Source organism: Eutrigla gurnardus, assembly GCF_963514095.1.
Source record: "Eutrigla gurnardus genome assembly, chromosome: 8".
Classification (NCBI taxonomy): Eukaryota; Metazoa; Chordata; class Actinopteri; order Perciformes; family Triglidae; genus Eutrigla; species Eutrigla gurnardus.
The window spans coordinates 23722380-23744971 of NC_139922.1; the positions used below are offsets into that span (position 1 = coordinate 23722380).

At 39.9% G+C, this 22592-nt stretch overlaps 1 protein-coding gene across 1 annotated transcript in view; it reads right to left on the bottom strand.

Moving 5' to 3' along the window:
* The window catches only part of LOC311017859 (uncharacterized protein), a 29616-nt gene continuing 7024 nt past the window's right edge, over positions 1–22592 (bottom strand). The window contains exons 9-17 of the mRNA XM_084016486.1: positions 21264–21375; positions 18207–18297; positions 15586–15672; positions 11989–12141; positions 9708–9837; positions 9554–9586; positions 8517–8611; positions 8039–8122; positions 1–3787 (exon numbers count right to left, since the gene is read on the bottom strand). Coding sequence (XP_083872612.1) covers positions 3686–3787; positions 8039–8122; positions 8517–8611; positions 9554–9586; positions 9708–9837; positions 11989–12141; positions 15586–15672; positions 18207–18297; positions 21264–21375 — 887 coding nt within the window. The 3' untranslated portion in view covers positions 1–3685. The remainder of the gene's footprint in view (positions 3788–8038; positions 8123–8516; positions 8612–9553; positions 9587–9707; positions 9838–11988; positions 12142–15585; positions 15673–18206; positions 18298–21263; positions 21376–22592) is intronic.

Sequence of the window (22592 nt, forward strand, 5' to 3'; positions counted from 1 at the left end):
CTCAATGAAAAGCACAAATCTCTCAGGAATTTAATTAGTGGTCAAAACAGGAGTACGTACTCTGCGTATAACACACTGACGATATTGGATAGTACCATTGCACATAATGGGCTGCTTCGGTAATAAACCAAAAGAGTCGCAGGCTCATTTTTGTGAAATGTCATTGTATATACTTTTACACTAATTAAACAAAATCAAAAGTGGTGCCACTTTCCAAAGCTATAATATGGACAATAGGCAATCAGAGTCAGAGATACATGCTGTCAGTCACTGGCAGAGGCCGCCACTGTCCTCCACAGGGATATTTTAACATTTTGTTGTTTGGAGAGATTTTCTGAGAAGTACGTGTGTCTTGATTTGTTGGCGTCTTTAGGGAAGCGCAAAAAAGCTGTAATCAAGCATTGACATAATATCACTGCTTAAAGTTGACATGTTGTCAAACACTTGCTTAGTTAAATAACCAGAAGACATATTGCAACATTAGCATTCATTAGCATGTTTTTCTGGCGACCTGATACATTTAATTCATCAGTTTCTGATACATTTCTTGACTGATTTGTTTTGTCAATTTTCAATTAAAATCGGGAATTGATCTAAATGAGGAGGTTGTCTGTGAGTGTTTGGCTATGATATTACTGTCTTTATTACAATCATGCTGCACTTATTTAAAGGTTGTATCAGCGATTCTGGTTGCCCTCACTTCCGTCTGTGATTGGTTGGAACACTGTTTATTTTGCTTTTAAGGTGTTGGTAGTACCATTTGTTTTTGTGTGCGATCTCAGAGCCTAGGCTGCCCAGAGAGACACGTTTTTTTGACGGCCTGCTTATGGGGCAGGAAGCTAGTGGATCGTGAGGTAAAAACAGATAAATGTGATCATTTATGTTTCGGCCCAGAATCGCTGATACAACCTTTAAAGTGACCAACAGAAAATTAGAAGTGTGAAACTGGACGTTCACTCGCCGGTTATGGTTGATCAGCTGAAAATTGCCCGGTTTCGAATCATCATCAAAACGATCATTGCATAGGTCTTTTTGTAGCTGCTGACTTTGTCTTTTGTTGGGTTCGTTGGAAGGTTTTTGTTGTTGTTGTTGTTGCTGAAAACAGTGGCTGACTCTGCTGGAAATGGGATCGATGAGAGAGGTGACACTGAACCATAACGGTAAAGTTGTGGAACGTTAAGCCAAAATAATGAGCTGAAAGATGCTAAAACCCTCTGTAGAGGTGAGGTGAATTGCCATGTCTGTAGGTAATATTACAGTACTCCCTGAATCCATTGTTCTTATTCACATTTTGATTACAGCAGCTTAAATGAAACAGGCAGGTGCATTGAAGCCGTTTCAAAATGTGTATATGAATTTGTTTTATTCCCTCAGCTGCCAATTAAGCAGGCAGTACACTCTGAACAAACTTTCCCAAAATAGTAATGCAGTCCAATGTGGAATCACATGCAAATTTTTATCCAGTGTGTTTATGTGCCTTCTTTTAAAATGGACTCGTACAGTGTCGCTCAGCATTCACAGAAATGAAAGAGGTAACTTCAACCCTCTGACTATAGCTGTCATGTTTGTCCACTACGTGAATCCAGGAGGCAGATTGCAGATGTTTCCATGTAATGATGACATGAAGATGCTTAAGAAGTAATATGGTGATTTATTTTACTCCTGTGAAGGTGTAACAAGGCATTCCACCAGTTCACAGTACATATGCTACAAATATTGTTTGTTTTCTGCAGTAAACATCTTGCCAAAGTTTGTTCTCACAGTATGGCTATTAAAAATAACACATTCACACTAGCAGCTTACTGCTCCAGCTGTTAAGAGCACACATTAATGCCCAGCCGGCTTCTTTATTATTTAAAATTGATTCTAATAAGATCGTCTTGATTAAAAAGCGTTTCCCCTATATGCATTTAAAAGCGGTGCAGCACCATTGCTAAAAATATCCCCCAAACGCACTTTGGGCAGCCACAGAAATATACAAACAAACAAAGTAGTTACTGGATGTAACTCCAGTTCTTAAGTGCCAGAAATGCAGGGAGAGAAAGAAGGAGTGAGACAGCGTCTGGACCAGATTATCACTTTATATTTTGACTGTTATATTTATTTGTCTCTTAAAAGTGAAACTTATTCCAAAGTAAGAAAGAATTTGAAAGTTGATTTTGTGTACATGCTCAATGTTAAGCCTCCCAGTCCATTTTCATTTCAAAAAGTGGGATTAATATAGCCTTAGTGATCCGTCCAGCTACCATTTTGACAAATTGGAAATGTAGAAAATTAACATAAAAGCCTCTGTGAAGGAAACATTTATAGAACTGTGAAAATGTGCAACTTTTCCTGCCCAGTGAGGAGTCTGCTTCATTATGCCCCCATGGTTTACAGTTACAGCTGCAAATAGTGTTTTTGCTGTCAACTGATTTAAAATTTCACACATAAACCTGTACAACACGTAAATCAGCTCTATCCAGTGTTGAGAATATCGTGGTGTTTCTCATCATGCCACAGTGCAGATGTGTTCCTGAATCAGAGGCAGCCTTGGAGGTCTTCCTGGAGCGCCGGGATATGAAACGTCCCTGACCACAGGACTGCATCTTCAAAAAAATCACACACACACAAAGAACACCAGCCTCAGCTGGCCTCCCAAATGATGTTTGTTTTGTTTCGCTGCCAGCAGACAGCTGTGGGTATTAGCAGCACAATTCAGCATCTGAGTGTGGCTTACAACCCAGGACTTGCAAATCCTTCATTACTGATCCGTCTCAAAGCAAATGTCAGTAAACATGATGTTGATCCAACTTTTGACATGAAATAATGTCAACATACATCAGTTTTATGTTCACAAATTCGAGATGGAAAATTGACCGATGGTATGTCACTGTGACTCAGCGATTAAATGCTGAGCCCTGGAGTGGTCCGCTGCTCGTATTCCAGCTGCATATTCTGTTTCCTAACAGCAGGTGCCACTTGAAAGTGGCCACTGTCGGACTGAAGCGCCGGCCTCGGCCCCTCATGCATATGCAAATTTCATGCAAATGAGTTTCAGTACTGGCGTAAATGTATAATTTTTCTTTCTCTAATGACGGAACATACATAAATGTATTTTTTCTCTCGTCAGTTCTGTCGTTGGCATATGTAGTAATTTCAGTAATTTCATACTTGCGGATGTACCCTGAAGTCAACATTGAAGCAAACATTGCTTTTGTTAGTCTAGCCGCTGTAGCCATTCAATCACAAAACCTCTGAGCCAATTAAGAATATAATTAGTTTTGGCCTGTTGAATGGTAGAAAACGTTTATAAAGACTACACGTCGCAGAACATTAACCAGGCATATGGCACATTATATTATTCAACATAATTACTTTGAGTGAATCATTGGTGTGTTTCTCAATTACATTTTTTACGGCATACATTTACAGCAGTGCTTGTAGTGAAGCTAATTAATTTGCATGGAATTTGTCTACACAACAAGGATATGCCTGTGAACCACAGGCTACTTGAATGTCACTGATATAGCGTCCATGTGCATGAGCATCTGCAGTGATTAACATCCAGAGTCCATTATATAATGAATTATCTGCACGACACACTGCTACGAACTGTGACTAAGACAATAAGACCTGTGTGGGTTTTTAATCATCATCACTGCAGTCACAGTGGCTTATCAGATATATACAGTAGTCCTATAACTCATATGATTTCAGCATAGGCCCCCTTGAAGTCGTGGACAAACTGACAGATCAATCCAAGGAGCTCCCGGGAGTCTTGATCCGCAGGTTCACCGAATTTAACCTTGAGGGGAGATAAAGCATGATGAGTTGTTTGGAAATTATAAGTCTGATAGCTGTTACACTCCCTTTGACCTCAGATCTTTAAAAAAAAAAGAATGCATTTCCTTTCATTAGTTAACTAGTGCCTGGGTCATACTAATTCTTAACAATGGGCTTTTGATATAATTACCTCATATACTGCCTCAGCATGCAACACATTCCTCGAGTGCCCTTATGCAACAGGGTAGACATGCACTGTTGAAATTATACTCACCTAGGTGGTTATGGGTCGTAATTCTCAAGTCAAACTTTTGTCACAAAGGGTCACAGTGGCTAAGTGTATTAATTGACTCATTGCATGCTGTTGACTGTGCAGGTTCAGACTCAGGCTAAGCTGCTCCTCTTCTTATTATGTTTAAAGTCTGGGTAAAAGTCAAATTGGAGATTTGTTTCTAAATACATTATACACGTTAGAAAATAATTGAAAATGGGAAATTGTATAGGACTGAATTGTGATGTTAGACCAATTTTTAACCATTTTTGTGTTTGAGGATATTTTTAATCATGGCTCGACAATGCATTGGAGCCCTCCTTTAGCATAACCCCCACCCTAACACTGTATGAAAACCAACAGTGGTTCTGCTGCTCAATTAGGAGTTGGCACACTTGCCTGCCACAGCCTACAGTTTGCTGATGTACTGGCCGTCTGACATAATGGGATAAATCCCGGATGTTGCATATGTTTGCCTGTGGACCTTCAAAAAAAAAAATCAATTAAGTTTTTATTGTCTATCCCCTTACTGGCCCGCGTCATTCAGGGTACGCATGACAGTGTGCTGCATGCATGTTCCACTTTGCTCACATCATAGGCTCTGCCTCTACTCTGCCTAAGCAGTGGAAGAATTGTTTTGTATAAAAATAACCCTGAAATGAACCTTCTGCATCCTCGGGGCCCATTGAGCAAGCACACTAGCATTTCCTTCAACCCAGCCCTCGGCCCAGCATCGACCCTAGGCTCAGTCACATGAATGGAGGAAGGAAAAAACTTAAGCTTCATCTATCAGTGCATTATAAAATGCTAAAAAAGGCTATTCAAGTGTTCATACTTGAAAGTTGTTCATCAAAAACCCCAAAACAGAGACACCTGTTGATTATTAACAACTAATATCTCTACATTATTACACACTCTTGCATCAGATGTTTTAATTAGTTTACCTGGATACTTTTCAACCGTTATTTCTATTCAATTTTCCCCTTTTTATTACGTATCAATTGAGGCAAAGGAGTTTTTAATTTTACTCAGTTTGAGTGACACACACACACTCACTGCTAAGCCTGTGCTTAGCCTTGGTTTTGTGCATATTAAATATTGTTTTACAATCTGTTTGCCCTTTGGCAATAAAAAACGATTAATACATGTAAAACCTCACACAGGGAGAACCATCTAATGCTTTTGAAAATCATGCATCTTAACTGATAATTTTTTAGGACCAGAAAAGAACTTCTTCTGTGTTTTTAATCCATTTGCATGTTGGCTATTCAAGGGCATCATTGTGAATTCTCCCCATGACAAGATGTGACTAAATATGACACCTTCTCCCCAACCTGCTGCTCTCTCTGCACAAAAACCACAGCTCAGTCATTCTCAATCGTTTTACAGTGCTCCTGAAGGGTTTATTGTTTATGCAGGAGGTTTCACACAATATTAGAACAGGGTCCCCACTGGGGCTGGGGGACGAAGAATTGTGCCCATCTTTTAATGCCACTGGTCTGATTTAGACCAAACATGGAGTAGTAAAACCTAATAGCTGTACTCGGGTATTTAAAAAAGACAGAAAGGGCGGATAGGGATATCCTACAATTAGGGTGGAAAGTACATTTCAAACACAATTATTAACATAAATAACTATCTGAAATATACAGCATATTCAATATGTCCACTGGTCCAGCTTTCATTTAAGCATACAATACTCTTTTGGTTCCACTGCCTGATGATTAAAAACAACTCATGGCCTGAAGGGGGCACTACAGTTAAAGGTCAAATTGTTAAATTTTAAAAGGCCATGGCCACTAAACCATCAGACCATTTTTAATAATACATGGAGGAATGATTTATGTTAAGAATAATACTGAGATATTGAGGATTTTTCTTGGGGAGAGGGTTAATTTTAAATGAAAAGTTTGACATTTTGGGAAATATGCATGGGAGAGGACGCCCTCCCTAATGAGATTGTCTATTACAAACTCTACAAGGGATTTATTTTTCATGTGGTTTAAATGGCAGTATGATTATGATTATTAATGTTGTTATTACCTATATATTATCATTTGTAGACACACAATGTATATGTGTATATATATATATATATATGTATATATATGTATCTACAATTGATAATATATAGATAATAACATTTGAATGCCGCACAGCATTCTCTTTTTTGTATGTCTGTTGATTCTATGAAACCCTGAACAGTTATTGATACAGATTAGGCTACACTAAAATGAGTAGGCTATTTTAGAATTAGGATTTCAGTGGTGGCTGTGTAGTAGTGATGTGAATACCATGGGTTTGTGCAGGCGGCTGACAAAGCATCGTTTGGAGTAAGTTATCAGTCCAATAACTTAAAGAAACAATTGTGTGCAATCGACGATCTGCTCTTCCCCCTCCCTGTCACTCTCTTCCAAACACACGTACACAAGAGGAAACGGCTAGCCCAGCTCTGTGGAAAGCACTTCTAAATGTCAGTATTAAAGACGTTGTGGATTTGTGCACTAAAGTATATCTTTGCCAAGGACAGTGATAAGATGGGGACACTCCAGCACGTCACCTGGGCTAGCTGTTTCCAAACATTATGCTAACAAAAGAAGCTACTGGCTATAGCTTCATATTTCCCATGCAACCGTTTGTCATCTCCCCTGAAGAAAGCAAATACATGTTTTTACAGAAAAGGCCAACTACACATTCATCTTGTGAAAGCCAAGACAATCTACCAAACTATTCTCTTATTCATTCTTCACCCGTTACGAACGAGAGATGTAGATAAAGAGAGAAGGATGACAATGTGTGTTGTGACAATAGGGCCGCAAACTAAATATGAGGAGGATATTGCGATTATTTTTAGCACTCACTTTATAGCGTTGACTGTGTTCCGTCTCCTCCCTTGTTGCTTACTCATGTGTGAGTTGTGGTAAAAAGTTTTCAGTACACAGGAATCTAATTGTGGGCCCAATACAACACAATTCCCTACCAGTCCTAAAGCTCACAGCTCATACTTTAATATCTCAGTGCTAAAACAGAGCAGGAAGGGTAAGTGGACTCTCTATGATGATGTATTGTCCATAGAGATATGGGGAAGGAGAGAAAATAGGCACTGCTTTTTGGATTGATTGTTTTTGGTGTGGGACTTTATAAAAAAGACATAGCACCTGTTAAGATGTCAAACGTAGGCTTGAGCTCTATAAACTTAACCCAACCAGGTTTGTGAGGAAAGAAAATATCATCCTTTATAGATAATATGATAAAAGAATACACATGGACCTCCATTAAATCTGATTATATGTGTGACGGAGGGATTTTCTTTACGAGAGATCCGACATCGACACAAATGCTTAAAGGCAAGTAAAGTTCTCAGACAAACTCATTAAAAAATAATTGTTTTTGTTCTCGGAGTCCAATCAGAGAGCATTTAAATTAAATAGGGCAAGTATGAATGATTACATTGGTAATGTACCAATCATCTATATAAAATCAGATGTCAACAAATCAAAAAAAAGAAAGTATGATCTACTATTACTCCGCAAACGCAACAAACACATTGATTTAAAAAAAAAAAAAACCTCATCAGAAACCCATCAGGGATGCTCTAACAGCTTTCTCATCATTTTGTAGACCATTCATAGATGTGACATCACACATTTAAGGGTCAGAATGAAGAAATTACCTATTAATTATAAAAGAAGTAAGCATAGTGTATTTCAAGGCTACAAATCAGAGATATTTACTGTTTAATGATGTTGAGGCCATCGTTAAGTTATTTCAAATGCTTGATATCCTGGTGTATGCCCTGAAGGACACCTATTGGGGGGGAAAAAGAGTAACCTTGGAGATTTATTCCTTTATAAAATATATGTACTCTCCAAGTGTGTGGGTGAGGAGATGCTCTAAGATGACAAATAACTGAAGAGGGCCATCTAGACACCACTGGAACAGAGAGCTATCCATCTGTGAGGCTGTACAAAAGAGATATTGAAATAATAACTCTAGGTTTACCAGTATGACAGAGTAGAGTTTCTTCATCTCCTCGCACGTCTTCGTCAGGTCGGAGAGATCCGTGTTATATTTCTCAATTGCCACCTTGAGTAAAGAGAAAAGCACAATGAACGCCTGCTGAGTTTTTGTTCATTCAGTAATTCATTCAGTCAGTCAGTGCTCACATTTAACTGTTATCTCTGAGGGGTCAAACTCTGCATGGCTTACATTAGGAAATAAAATGTTTTTATGTGTATTTTATGTGTTTATCCTCAATGGATAGGGTGGGGTGATTATCTCTTCAGAGCATAGAAGCTGTATATGTCCAAATAACGTATTTGCATTTGGCAATGTGCCACAAAAATAAGAGAGACCGCTCTTAGATGTAAACAAAGAAAATGGTAAATTAATTTGTGTAAGAAACAACGTAATCCATACCGTTTACAAGAAGACACGCTGTACGTTTGCTCAAAGAATGCATAAATGAATAGATTTTCACCTTCAGGTCTTTGGAGAAGTTCGGGTGAACTCCAGCATTTGTCTTGTTGGAAGTTTTTCTATATTGAATGACTTTCTGCAGTTCATTCTTCAGGACTGAAGCAACACACACACACACACACACACACACACACACACACACACACACACCTTGGTTACCATCCATCATATTTGGCCACTGAAGCAAATAGCCATTTTAAATCAGATGCTGTCTCCTGTGAAGTGCTGTATTTGTGCTTGTAGCAACTGTTTGTAAGTCATCATATCGACAATCTATTGGGTTGAGTCCCATATATTCTCTTCACAAAAGCCATGTTTCCATTTTAGTTTTCAAGAACATTTTAAGCAAACCTTTCAAATAAGACAAAAAAAAATAACATTGTGATGAAAAAACTCTGGTTTTGTCAGAATAACTAGTGGTTGCAACCGGAAACAAAACAAGTCACCGTGGCGATCTGACTCATCTATGAGAGAAAAATGGAGAGTGGTCTTCAGGGATTTGCTTCAATTGAGGAAGTCTTCAATTTCTTCAAGTTCTTTCATGTCAGCTACGATATGCCATACATCGCATATTATAGGAATATCCGAGAAGACGCCGACAGCAGAAATGACTGATCGGTCATGGGAGTCACAGTTTGCTACGTCAGATTTATTTTGTATTTATTCTGCAAAGACGTTTCCATAATCCATTTATCCCATTAACTCTTTTTCGACAAAGATAAAAACCACCTCAAGCAAGCATAAAACTGTTTTCAAAATTGAGGACATTCAAATCTTGCAGTTTCCATTCATCTTTTCTAATGCTATACTTACAAAATGCACATGAATATATGTGAATAGAAAAATGTCTAATGAGGTCATGGTGTTTCTACAAAGTAAAGTGAAACTACTATTACAGAAAGTGTCTAGTATATGCTACTATCACACATCTTCACAAATAACTTAGGTTGGCACAAAAAAGCCGGATCTATGTAACAGCAATCTCAGCAAATATGAGAAACGGTCTTTGGGCACCGTAGTCAAATGTGATCTACTCACCATCTACTTCTGCGGTCAGGCCTTTGATGGAAGCTATCCAATTAAGAGACAAGAAATAGTGACGCAGTCAGAAAATACAGGTTTCACTGAACAGACCTCCATTGACATTTTTTTTTTTTTTTACAGTTTTGATCAAATCTTGATAAGCAAATACCTCCCGGGACAGTTTCAAATTCTGCCAGCTCCTGGGTAAAGGTGGCCAGAGACGGTTCATGCAACATGATCTGCTCGACAAGGGCATGGAGCAAGGTGAACTTCCTGTCTTTCCCGCGGAGCTGAGTGAGCTGATGGAGGGAGAAAAAAAAGGCCACATGTTTGTATCTTCAATAAAGGTTTACCTTGGCTTTTCTATTTTCAAAAACATTGCAAACACTTGCTGTGAGCAGGGATGTTTTTGTTGTGAAATGGAGGATCCAGACAGAGATCAGTGTGAAGCCCCTCTCCATTTTGCTTAGCACATCCAGAGCTAGTGAACTCAAATCTATTTCATTACAAAAAAAATAGGCATAATAGAGTAGCTGGCCTTAGAGGTTGGTTGTTGGCGGTGGTTTGGAAAGCTCCACAGGAAGGTCATGGTGGCATAGGAATGTAGGTGATAATATTGGCAAACATAAGATATTAAATTGGATAGGCCCATATTGACATATTTATTTGTATCTATTATAGATAACTATTATTTTGCAGGTCACACGTTTTATAAATATATTTTTATATATTTTTAAACAAATTCATAAGACCTCAAGTAAATGCCTACATATGGCGTATGGCATTTTTGTTTATTAGTCATGAGTAATTAGTAGTAGCATTAACTGACTCCTTTCATATATTTGAATATAGTGGTGATATTATGACTCTAAAATTGGGGCCATGTTGCCCCTGATGGGGCCACCTAATTGAAATGCAGGTTTTCTTCTAGGTTATGTTGTTGGCCGGTCTCTGAGGAGTACATGTACAAGACACGCACCAAGTATTGGTGCTCACGAGTAAAAAAATTCAAGAAATTAAAAGAAGATCTGAAATAACCTTGGTGCATTTTACTCCGGAGCAGTCAGCCATTAATTTGCTCAGAGTCTGTCTCAAGCAGCAACAGTTTACTCTCCTCAATTAGACCTGGAAACACCTCTCTGAGGGAACACAAGGCCTCGGCTTCATTAAATGGAGCACAGAACATTTTACTTCAGTGCCAAGAGCACTGCCCCCTAAACCTTCCCAGTAGACGGCAAACAAGAGTCAGTGGCTCCAACTAAATTCAGAGAAAGGATGAAAACACTCTTACAGACCCCAGGCAAGACTTTAAACTTTACATCCACCAACTACTGAACGTTAAAGGGAACGTTCACCATTCAGGCACATATGCTTATTCGTTCTCTTGCTGAGAACACCATACTAAAATGTGCTGGACTATTTCTTGGCTCTATATAGTTCTCAGACAACAAGCAGAACCTTCAGAAAGTACCTGTTCCCAGCTGAGAAATGGATCTGGTTTGCTTGAAATGTTTTTTTTTTATATCTTTTTGGACAGATCCAGCTTCCAACCTTCATGCTAAGCTAAGCTAACAATCTCCTGGCACTATAGGTATCGATCTTATCATCTAATAACCGTTTTCCACCAAAATCAGTGCCTACATGAGGGTTTTTAAACACGGAAAAACCTGCCAAAAATAGGCTTAGCCACATTCAATGTCACAAAGGTGATGGAAATGTTATGGTGGCTACTTGTTTTTTGTATTTTAAGAGAAAGTTTGGATGATTTTGATTTAGTTTCTGTCGAGTGTGTTTTACAATTATTAGGGAGGTTAAAATTATTGTTGTCTGACTGGAGTCTGGTGGCTTTTAGGAGAGCATATTCTTTGTTTTGTAGATTAATAAATTATAATTATGGTCAAAATCTATGTTGATTTTATATTATATTAATTTTAATGCATACCACATAGCATCATGCTGGAAAAGGGCATGTCCACCCAGGTATCATGTTTCCATCGCTGGAGCCAGTAAATACCTGTGACTTCTGCAGTCATTTGCCGGTTTTATTGGGTTTTTTGTCCAGTCGGAAAGGGGCTTAACTCTCAGCGAGACAGCGACTATGCATATCTCTGAAAAATGTCAAGTTATCCCTTTTAAATAAACCAGAAAACATCTCTAATGCAAGTTCAGTAAATACATTCTGCATTAGTAAAAATGTTCCACTGACTGACTGCAGATAATGATGGTTCACTTCTGAGAGATTCAGCCAAGAGTGGCCACACTTTGTTTGCGTAGATTAATTCATTTCCAGGCAGCGACACAGTCGCACAATTGTCAGAGACCCAATAGAACCTGAGCAGAAGGAAAGTTGAAAGACGGTGCAGAGAAGCCCTGCTGTGTATATCAATGAGTAGTCTTATTAGCCTTGTGTTGGATCTCTATCAAAAGGTCAGGCGGTGGTGGAGTCATACTTTCGTTAAGGAGGAGAGGCGGAATCCCTTGGCCTTTTCCTTCCTGGCGTTCTCGTTGAGGTAATTGCCAATGGCGAGGAGGTACTCCAGCACTGAAACAAATGACCTGCAGTTGTTCAGCTGCGTGCACATTCTGATCTTCTGGTTAATCAGCTGGAAGATAAACACAGAGGCACAGAGAAAAATAATTTAGTTCCATAATCCATCCATCGGGCCTGTATGAGCTGGCAGAGTATAGACAAAAATAACTCAAGGCTTTAGTATTTTACATTATCAAGATAAACAGCAATTTCACAATGCCTCATTTGACCTCATAACGTGAATAATCAGAGCCTTGTTGTTTGGCAAGAACATTATTTGGTATGCAATTGTGTCAAGTACAAAAAAAAACCTCTAGAATATCGCACATTTTCCCTGCTTAACCAGTTCTGAACAGATCCTGTTGAATATGGATATGAATTATACTGAAAAGCTGAAAACAAATGAAAGTGGGGGTTTTAGGCTTTGTCAATGGTGTTTTGGAAGAAAAGGGAGTTGATACTATGGGAATCATAGTCCTTGACAAAGAGTTAGCTTTTCTAAAAGCCAGCCAACAACAACAATTGCACCATATGCTCCTGTTTTAAGAATAACTTCCCAAAACCTGCCAGTGGGACAGCCTCGATTACACAGAAGAGCAAGCAGATATCGAGCTACATTATATCTACTGGCTTTGCAAAGCACCATCTGCACCATTGTAGCAAACTACTGTAGTTTGTATGAATCATACATGAAACGGCTCAGCTCATGAAGTCATATGACCTGCTTTTAGAGTGCCATCTGATTTAGTATTAACGTTGACTAAAAAAGTGAAAAACAATTGCAAACATGATGTTGTAAACATGTAGTTACTTTAAATACACTGAAATGAAAATACATTTAACAGCTTTCATTCCATTTCACTTTGTTAATTGTTCACTTATCTCTTGGTATATGAAAAATATGTGTCGAATTGTATTTGAGTGTTTTATATGAAACATTTCTCTTTCTGTATTTTAATGCTAATTTTAGATGATGATGTTGATATACCAATAATAAGAATTTGGATGGAAAAGGCTATCAGTTAAGGTTAAAATAAATGTTTACAATAAGTTGAGCAATACTCTGTTGCTTGTCACTTTAAGGGTAAATAATGGTTCACCTCAAAGGTTGGCCCACCTTAAGTGAGCCTCAGCCGAAGGGAGTGGTCGCTAACTTCAGGGCTAACCCCCTTCCCTTTAATCAGCAGGTGGCAAGCAAGACACAGCAACTTGTCTTCAGGAGTTGCAGCATTTATTCATTGACAAATAAACTGCACTGCTGCTTGGCTACATGGCTGTAATGTCACTGCTGACTTAATTCCCATCACACGCGCTCACAACGCTAACGTTACGCTGGGTTTGCAATACTGAAGGAAACCTGCCATGCAGACACAGCTGACCACCTCGCGAGGCACTAATCATGTCAGCTAACAGCTAATGTTTTCCAAAAATCGAATTCAGCATCCTGATCTTGAACATTAATTTGTGCACATAAATGTGTCCAATTAAAATGTGATTTGGTGCAAATAGCTTTCACCTCCCATCGTGTAAACGCTGTAAAGCCTGTGGGTCACAGCCAGCAGAGCAGTAGCATAGCAGGAGGTGTGTGTTTCAGTTGGCAGGAGCTTTGTTTACATTTCTGAATGCTCTGATTTATTCATTTCTCCCTCGTGCTCCACCTCCTGATCATCGACAACCCCAATTCAAGCCCCATTCAGGACCCTCTCATCCCCAGCATTGGAGACGGTCCCACATGCTTTCTGTTGAAAAGCTCAGGGAAGCAGCTGTGCACCGCTCTTCGGAGGTGGCATTTGGTTGCTTTCCCCCCCCGAACAGCCACAAGGGGACAACAGTGACCTCATTCCACATTTGGAATTCCACTTTGACACATGACACAAAGAAGAACATCGGAGCTTAAGATCCTCTAACTTGTGTTTGTCATTGTGATTTCATTTGGAAACAGGAGGAGCAATCAACAAAAGAGCTGAGAACACTACATTGAGTTTTACCATTCAGTATCACACATCACAGCTTCAGGGGTTGCCTCCCTGTCCAGAGCTCTCCCTGTCTAATGCATGGCTGGGCTCGGTTCTGTGTCTTTGCCTCTCTTATTTATATTTGGAAATGGCTGCACACAGAGCACAGCAAACAGTTTAAAGAAGAAGCCAGGACCAATGTGAGGAATAAAAGCTGACATCCTGGCAAGGAGACGAAGCACCAACAAGCACATCATGGGTGAGAAACATCCCCCCAGGTGGTGACTTGTTCTCTCCTAAAGCTTTCTTGTGTACGTCAGGTGACAAGTAAATCCTCTTTTATGTTTGGGCCTTAAGAAGTCTGTTGTGTCAGAGAATTAAAAGATTTTAAATATCCTGCTAACCTCTTCCTGTTTGAACACTTTGTATTTTGTTACTGTGTGATCACAGAGTGCACACAAATACCAAGTTTTGTAAAAATAACCTTTTTTTTTATAAATATACCGATGCAGCAGAAAGAAAAAGCCGTGACTAAATTGAAACGTAATGAAATTGCTAATCTAGTCAAGTCATCGTGTCAACACGCGATATGTTTTCCTCTGTGTTTTTAGACAAAGATAAATTACTGCCACGTTCAATGGATTACAGAGCCATCATTCTTATCCTTTCTTTCTCATCATTCTCAAACAGTCAGCAGACAAGAGATTAGGACTGAAGCACTGATGCAGAAAGGAACAGAGGCTTGAGAGAATCGCATAAAAAGAAGGGGGGAAAAAAACAGCTGTGGAACCGGGAGGTATTGTTGTCAGACTGCAATATCTTCACACCCTGCGGTCTTCAATGCCAATAAACAACTTCCTCTATAAGACAATTAGTCCAATGATGAACCTGCAATGTCCAGATGCTGTCAGCCTTAAACAGTTGGCTTCCTGTGTAAGGGTTAAGAATATGCTACAAATAAACATATATATTTAAATAGTAACTTTGTGTTTTTTCTTTATTATGTAACATTCATTTAAAAGTGCTCGTTTTTGAAGAGAGTCCAAACGTTTGTTGAATGACGTTAAATTCATGAATCTTTCCACGACTCTCCCCAGTAAAAAACCCCAAAGTGGGTTTTTTATTGGGTTTCTGATGAAGATATAAAAAAAAAAAACCTTTTTATGTTTCTCACCACCTACAGAATAATGGGACTTGATTTGATTAAGATCCATCTTTCCTTCTCCGTCAAATGAAGAGAGGTGTCTTAAAGTGCCTCTCCTACCTTTCTGTTTTCAAGATTCTTTAACATCCAGCAAATAGAATAGAAACTACTTCACCCACCACTTAAATGTGAAAATTCAAACTGGATGGGGGAGAAAAGCTTTCATGTATTAATGTCAGTTTGTCCCCAGTTGTTCTTTTCATTTATGTCTAAATCCACGATATATCTTCACTTTAGCTTTTGCATTACAGACTAAATTTTACCCTTTTCAGCTTGAGGGAAAGTAACAGAATTTAAAACACCTCAACAGCTGATTCAACCTTTGATTTTAACTGTGTAAGTCATGGTGTAAACTCACAGGCTGCAGGTCCTTCATGCTGATTGGAAGCTCTCTCAGAGTCAGCAGCAGGTCGAGCTGTGTGCTGAGGCGGGGGATGTTGCACATCTGCGGCAGGGAGAAAAGGTGAGTGTAATAAGCTGTGTGTATACAGAAGAGAGGGCAGTTATCGCTTCATCACAACCCATTTCCGTGTGATTATTCAGAATGGTCTAATAAGCAGCGCCGCGGGCAGGTAGTTGTTTGATGGCTGCAGCCTGTTCTCACACTCTCAAGCTCTTCGGTGAGATTACCTCAGGCAAAAGTTGTGTGCTGCAGGCCTGTCAACAGGCCGATTTAACAGAGAAACTGAAGGCTTGACACCTTAAAACGATTGGGTGAGCTGCCTAGTCGACCTTTGAGTCGGTGCTAACTTCTAATAAATCATTCCACATTGTCAGACTGTCTCACTCAGGTAGCATCTCCCAAAGCCAAAGGGCACTCGGTCTGACGGAGGGTTAAGGATATGTATTAGGATTAGTGTTAGGAATCAAGACCATGTAATCATTTAGCTATTTATCCCGGAATGTCATCCTCCACGAGCACCGTGCTCTTCGGTGTCTTGTCACATTTTCTGACGCATTTTAAATTTCGAATGCAAGGTTAACGGATCACACTCATTCTATGCCAAGTTACCAATTTGCAGTTTTATTCCTCCTGTGCAAAGAATGTGTTCACACATTAGTCACCGGGTTTAAAGTAGTCACATTCTCAGGTATTTTTACTGACATTTACTCAGATCCATAATCGCAAACTCTCATGTTCACCAAATATGAGATTAAAAAAAAAAAAAGAATACTCTTCTTTCTGCTTTGGCACGGCGCCGGATTTAAGTTCCCAGAGAAAGCATGACGGTCATAATTTAGGAACACACAAAGACCTCCATATACAGGTTAGTGCAACACTCTCAGAGAAAGCCTGTACAGCATTGTTAGGATTTGATTTATCTTAGGGAAAAGGTCAGTGCTTAGTTTTCTAGATGCTCTAGATTTGTTCTTAGATGCCACTCTTGTGTCCTCCACGGACATGTGCAGAGGAAATGACTATTATGAACTGTTGGACAGAAAATGTAGAAATGTGCGTTCACACCAAACTCGAAGCGGGAATTTGACTGTGGGGTCAGTTGTGTTTATTCGTGGGATCATTTGGTGTTTATTCGCGTAATAATGTGCGAGACATGCCAGGGAGGAGGGGAGAGGCTTACCTCTACGAAGACACCGACGAGGTTTCATCAATCATGGCTGAAATATCCACTACTACTGCTTTGTACACATTGTGAAGCCCCAGATAATCAAAGCCATCGTAGAGCTCTGGGTGACCTACTCACTTTCTACTCACTCAAATAAAAATGTGCGTAATGGTTGCCATCCGGCCAAAGTTGCATCTTCGAATGCAATAGTGCGGCGGAAAAATGTAGTTAGTAGTACTTACCAGTCCACAGCCAGGCTAGCAGCTCTCCGAGGCTGTGCCAGTGGTGCTCTGAGCTAAATGCTAATAACACTGACGATGCTAACATCATTATGCCAACATAACTTAAATTTGACCTGATGAAAGTCAAGCTCCTGAGAGGGACCGGGATTTGTTTACTGCATGGTAATCCATCCAGTACTTTCACTTTCACTGGTGCTAGATAAGGGTTCGCTTCAGCCAGTAAGAGTTTACCTCTGGAGACCATGAACATATGTAGGAAATGTCACGGTGATCCAGCCCCCGTCGCCACCAAAGTGGTCTATCAACCAGTAGATCGACCGACATTGCTAGAGCCACACTGCTAGCAAAAGGCGCTAAAGCAAATCACTAGCAGACACATGCTGGTAATATGAGGCAGTACACAGTGTGGTACTGAGGAAAGCAGCTGAGGTTGATGTCATGTGGAGGACGCAATTGACTAAGTAATAATGATGCAGAAAATTGCAAATCTGTGATGATTTATAAAGAATGTTTTAGCCCTTTCATTTTCTTTAATAATGTAATGGATTTTAGGGGGAGATGCGTGGAATGACTGAAAATTAGAATAACATTAGACTCAAAGGAGTGAGCAATTAAGTAGTTTCAAATGCCATTTCAGTTGCTGGTAAATGTAATATTTGAATGTAATGTAATGCTTCAGTTAGGCAGCAGTAAACACGACTGATTATGTTGTCTTTTTAGTGGCATTCAGGCCGACTGCAGGCTGGCAAAGAAGGCTCGTGCCTCCAGAAGTACATGAGGGTGCCATAGGCGATGCCGCACTATCTCTTAAATATGAAATATGAATATGAAATCCCTCATGACTGGTGCCTGAATGGCACTGTGGGCTGATCCTGCCGTTACCCCCTCCTGCAGCCTTTAGCCAACTACACAAGACTTAGATGACTGCCAGGTATGCTGGGAGGCGATAACCAGATGAATGGTAAGAGCTTGTCATGACACCCACAGCGTGTGAATGAGGAGACAGGTGAAGGTCGACTCAGCAAGCCCCTCTCAAAGAAAGTGCTACATGAGCAGGAGCTGCATTAGATCCCGCTTGGGTCACGGTGTCACAAATCAAAGAAGCCAATGGGAATTACAATCTTAATTCTGGTATTCATAATTCCAGTTAGTTGGCGGGCTAAACACCGTACCTCCATCATGTACTGGTCCACGATATGCAGCTCTGTCACGGGTCCTTTGTGCGATGTGTACATTTCCACGTCGCCCAACGTGGGGACGTACCTTGAACATAAAACAAGTATAATATCAGTGGGCTGTTCTTGTTGGATGCCTAGTTGTAAATTTAGTTTAAAACCGCGGTAACACGTTAGATTAGGGAACACATATTAACCATGAACTAGTTTATTAGTCGCTTATTCTTATTAAGTGGTTTACAACAACTCCCTAACTCACTATCAATAAGCAGTGATTAGGAAATGATTGATGGAAAACTCTCACAGTAGTTAATGGCCTAGTAGTTGCAGAATATGATCGGGCAGAATAAGGCATTAGTAAGTGATTTATAATGGCTTAAAAACGGCCAATATGCTCCTAATATGCATGTTTATAAGAAACTAAAGTGTTACCAAAACCGCTTAATACAAATGACTGGATCCTACAAAAAAAACAATATTTTGAGTTTCTCTTTGGCTGCTAAAATGCTCCACTACGCTCCCCAACAGTCACTTTTTTTTTGCTTGATGAGAGGGATAAGTGAACGGAAATAAAGTTGCGTGCCATACAACTAAAATATATTAAAGTAGTGAGTTAAAAACATCAAGTTAAACTTCTAGAGCTGAGGCAAACTACACATTACCCCTTTCACATTACACAACACAGTCATTTGATCCACTTATCAGAGGAATACTGATCTACTTTAAAGGTCCACATCAGATAGGAAACATTTACACCATAGTCACATGGTTGGAAATAAATGGGAATAATAGAAAGTGCAGAAAAAAAATCAGCAGAAAAAAAGCATCAATCACAAAAGTAGAAACTTTCCTCCAGGGCTGATGTCTGTCGGTGCCATAGTGAATATTTTATTGCTAAGAGGAAAGAGTGCATGTTGAAAATGTGTACAGGTCTACTTTCTATGGGGTTACAAATTTCTCCTGCTTGAATGCATTTAATAGGCTCTATATATAATTATATGTGAAGTACCGTAAAGCTTTAATTTTAGAGATAGGACTAGAAACAACTTGTGAAATACAGGGGATCTCTCACTTATTAACACTTTAGACTCCCTGATAACCTCAGCATCACATTTTAGAGGTGTCAAAAATGGAACACATTTTCTTCTATTATTAAGTTTATTTATTTGCACGTTATTACGTCTGAGAAGCCCCATCTGTTCTCAGTAAACAAATGGGTCTATGTGCTAAATCCTTCTAGAATGCTGCATGTATAAGTCCTAAATCCTGGAAATTAGTCAGCATTTTTGCACTTCGAGGTTCCTTCGCCTCGAATGGTTTTTTTTTTAATAGTTTTTTGGTTCCATGCCTGAATCAGTTTTGTGGTAAACACAAGCTTAACGACATAAAATATGTCCGTCCGCTGGTAAATATGATGCTTTCACCACGTGACTACTATACAATGACAAGAGTGCTTCATGGATTTCAAATAAGTGACTGAAACGGAAACTTTAAAGGAGTCATCACCTGGAAATCGCAATTTCTCTTGTTAAAACATGCATATCTGTGTTTGACCTCAGTTGAAACTTGCCTGAAAGGCTGGAGTTTGAAAGTGGCGCCGTTTTTTCGCTTCTGCTCTTTTTCCGAACAGGAATAGCACACAAGGGTGTGCATTCCTAAAGCACGAGATTTTGATTCTGCGCCTTCGGTGACGTCACCGTGGCGGCTACTTGCATAAGCCCACCCCTCTTTCACCACCCAACCCCGCCCCGTCCGCTACCTGAAATCGCCGAAGCGCCGCCATTATGTTTTGGAGTCTGCATGCAGGCAAACCCCCCCGGCTCTGTCCTTCCTGCGGCGAATCAACGCGCGCCTCATTACATATTATACAATGCACATCCGGACCAGTCAAAACCTCGCGCGTAATCTCGCGTGATAAAATCGCGGTACGAAAAAGGGTCAGAACAAGCTCAATGTTTGATTAAATTTTTTTTTTTTTTTTCTAATAAGTTTTACGAATTGATCCAAAGCGATCCAAGGGGGGCTGGATACGTATAAAACCAGGTGATGACTCCTTTAAAGATTAAAATCTGGAGGAAATCAAGGAAACCATTCTGATGTTAACTTCCTGGTTGGTGTACAAATATCAATTATAATTGCATATCCAACAAAACCCCCACCTGCCCCCAACAGGATGTTTTTCATGCTTGGCCATTCTGACTCTTGCTTGTTTTTGTCGTCACATGTTTTTCGCTACTCGTCTCGTGTCGAGTGTAGCCATTACATTGATTTCCAGTGGCCCGGAGAAAGGCAAGTGATTAAAAGCCAAGTACCGCCGACGGTCCTCTCCAGCTTTTATAAAACAGCGAGACGCTGATGGGAACAGCCATTTACTCGCTTGTACCGGGTTTGAACCCCGCTCAACTTCAGTTGGACTTCTTCCTTCTGTTATTTCTGTGCGTTCAAACCAAAGGCATTCACTTTTTCATGAGCCAAGCTATGTGCCACTGGGGTTGCACCGGCCATTAATATTGCAGCACCTGTTGGGAGTGGTTCTTTCAAATTTGTATTCCTCAGGCTTATGCCACAGCACATTAAAATATATATTATGTTTTCGTAGAATAAATAAAATCCTCCACACAGTACATTAGATCACTCGCCTTCCAGGAGGTCAGCTTCTAAAGCCACCGAGTAAACTGCAAGTTTAGAGCCAGGAAGCATTTTACCCACTTCCAGTGTTATATTCCCAGGGGCATGTCAATAGTTTCCATCTCTGCAAATAACCAGAGATGAAACTTTTATTAGTAAGTTGCTTTGGTAAAAGGTTCTGGCATCTGCTCTTTAGTATTAGAACACCGAAGACCATCCTGCTTGCACCCAGACTCGCATCCCTTGTTAGGGATTTGCTAAGCTGCTAGTGTAACGCAAAGGATTTGTCTCCACCAATGAAAACGCATATGAACCACCCCTGAACTTGGGCGCAAAAAAGAAAAAAAATAAGTCGTTCACCTCGGCTTCAGTTGGGACGCTATCAGGAATGAATACAAATCAGCGTTTTTTGGCACAATGTCATACCTCCTCAGAGAGGTGATGTGCTCATCAGACAGGCCTCCATCTTCCTCATTAACAACGTACAGTTTGTCCTTCAGCTCTCCCGGTTGCACCGGAAAACTTTTGAGGAAAATGTCTAGAAGAACAAAAGATTAAAACATGTCAACACACTCAATGGCACATGAAAGCTTTCCTCTTGACAGATAGTCTTCTTATCCTGCGATGAAATGACTCAAAAAAAGCATTCTGAAGACAAAGGGTCCTTTGCTTAATTACTTTCCCCCAAATGCCTCAGGGAAATGCACACATTTGCATTCTATCGAGTCAAAGCTGATGTGTTTCTTTTTGTTTTACAGGAAATGCCTCTGCATAATTCAGGAGCTGTGAGAAGCATTCATTAGGAGCCAGCTTCAGGATTTTTTAGACACATATGTAAAATAAAAAACATTTGGAAAACACAGCTGAGAAATTTGAGTCAGCCACTGATTCGGAAGTGTCCGATCAAATGTTCCTTTAAGTTGCAAGGTTGTCTACTAACGTGTGGTCAGACACAGCAAACATTTCACCTAATTTCAAATGCTGAAAATACTAAGACATGTAAAAGGGATACTTTGGTGTTTTCTTGTCCATAGTTCGATGAGAAGATTGATACCACTGTCAGTTAGATATGAAGCTACAGCCAGCAGGTAGTTAGCTTAGAATAAAGACTAGAAACAGAAAAACAGCTAACCTGATCCAAAAGGTAACAACATTAGCCAACCACCACCTCTCAAGCTCTTCAATTAACTTCATTAGCACAATTAGTTTAATACATTAAAAAACCCAGTTGCTGGCCCGGCCCATAAATAGTTCTAGCACATAACCTCAGTTTTGTACAGATCAAAACACAGGGACAGGGCCTGGCTTAATGTTTTCCCCGTTTCCTCTCTTAATGCTAAGCTAACTGGCTAGTGGCTCCAAATTCATGCTGAACAGACAGATATGAGAGTGGCATCTAACTGCCAATACACGTATTTCTGTCACTGAATCCAAAACATCGGACTATGTGAAAAGTTATTCATGACAATGTGCATAAAATAATCATGTTGAATGTTAAGCAGAAATTAACACACACTCTAAATCCTGAACATTCAAGACCAGAGGCAGCAATTCACTAAGCAGAACCAGAAGTCTTTCGTGTCGCATTTTAAAACGAGGAAATGCAACATCATATATCAAGAACAATGTGGAGCGCTTCCAGAGTCCTCGAGAGTGAGGGTTAGGCGGCTGGCCTGCAAATCAAGCCCCTTTGTTGATTGGCGCTCGGACAAACTGGGCATTGCCCTTGCAAATTAGAGTGTGGGGATGAAGAGT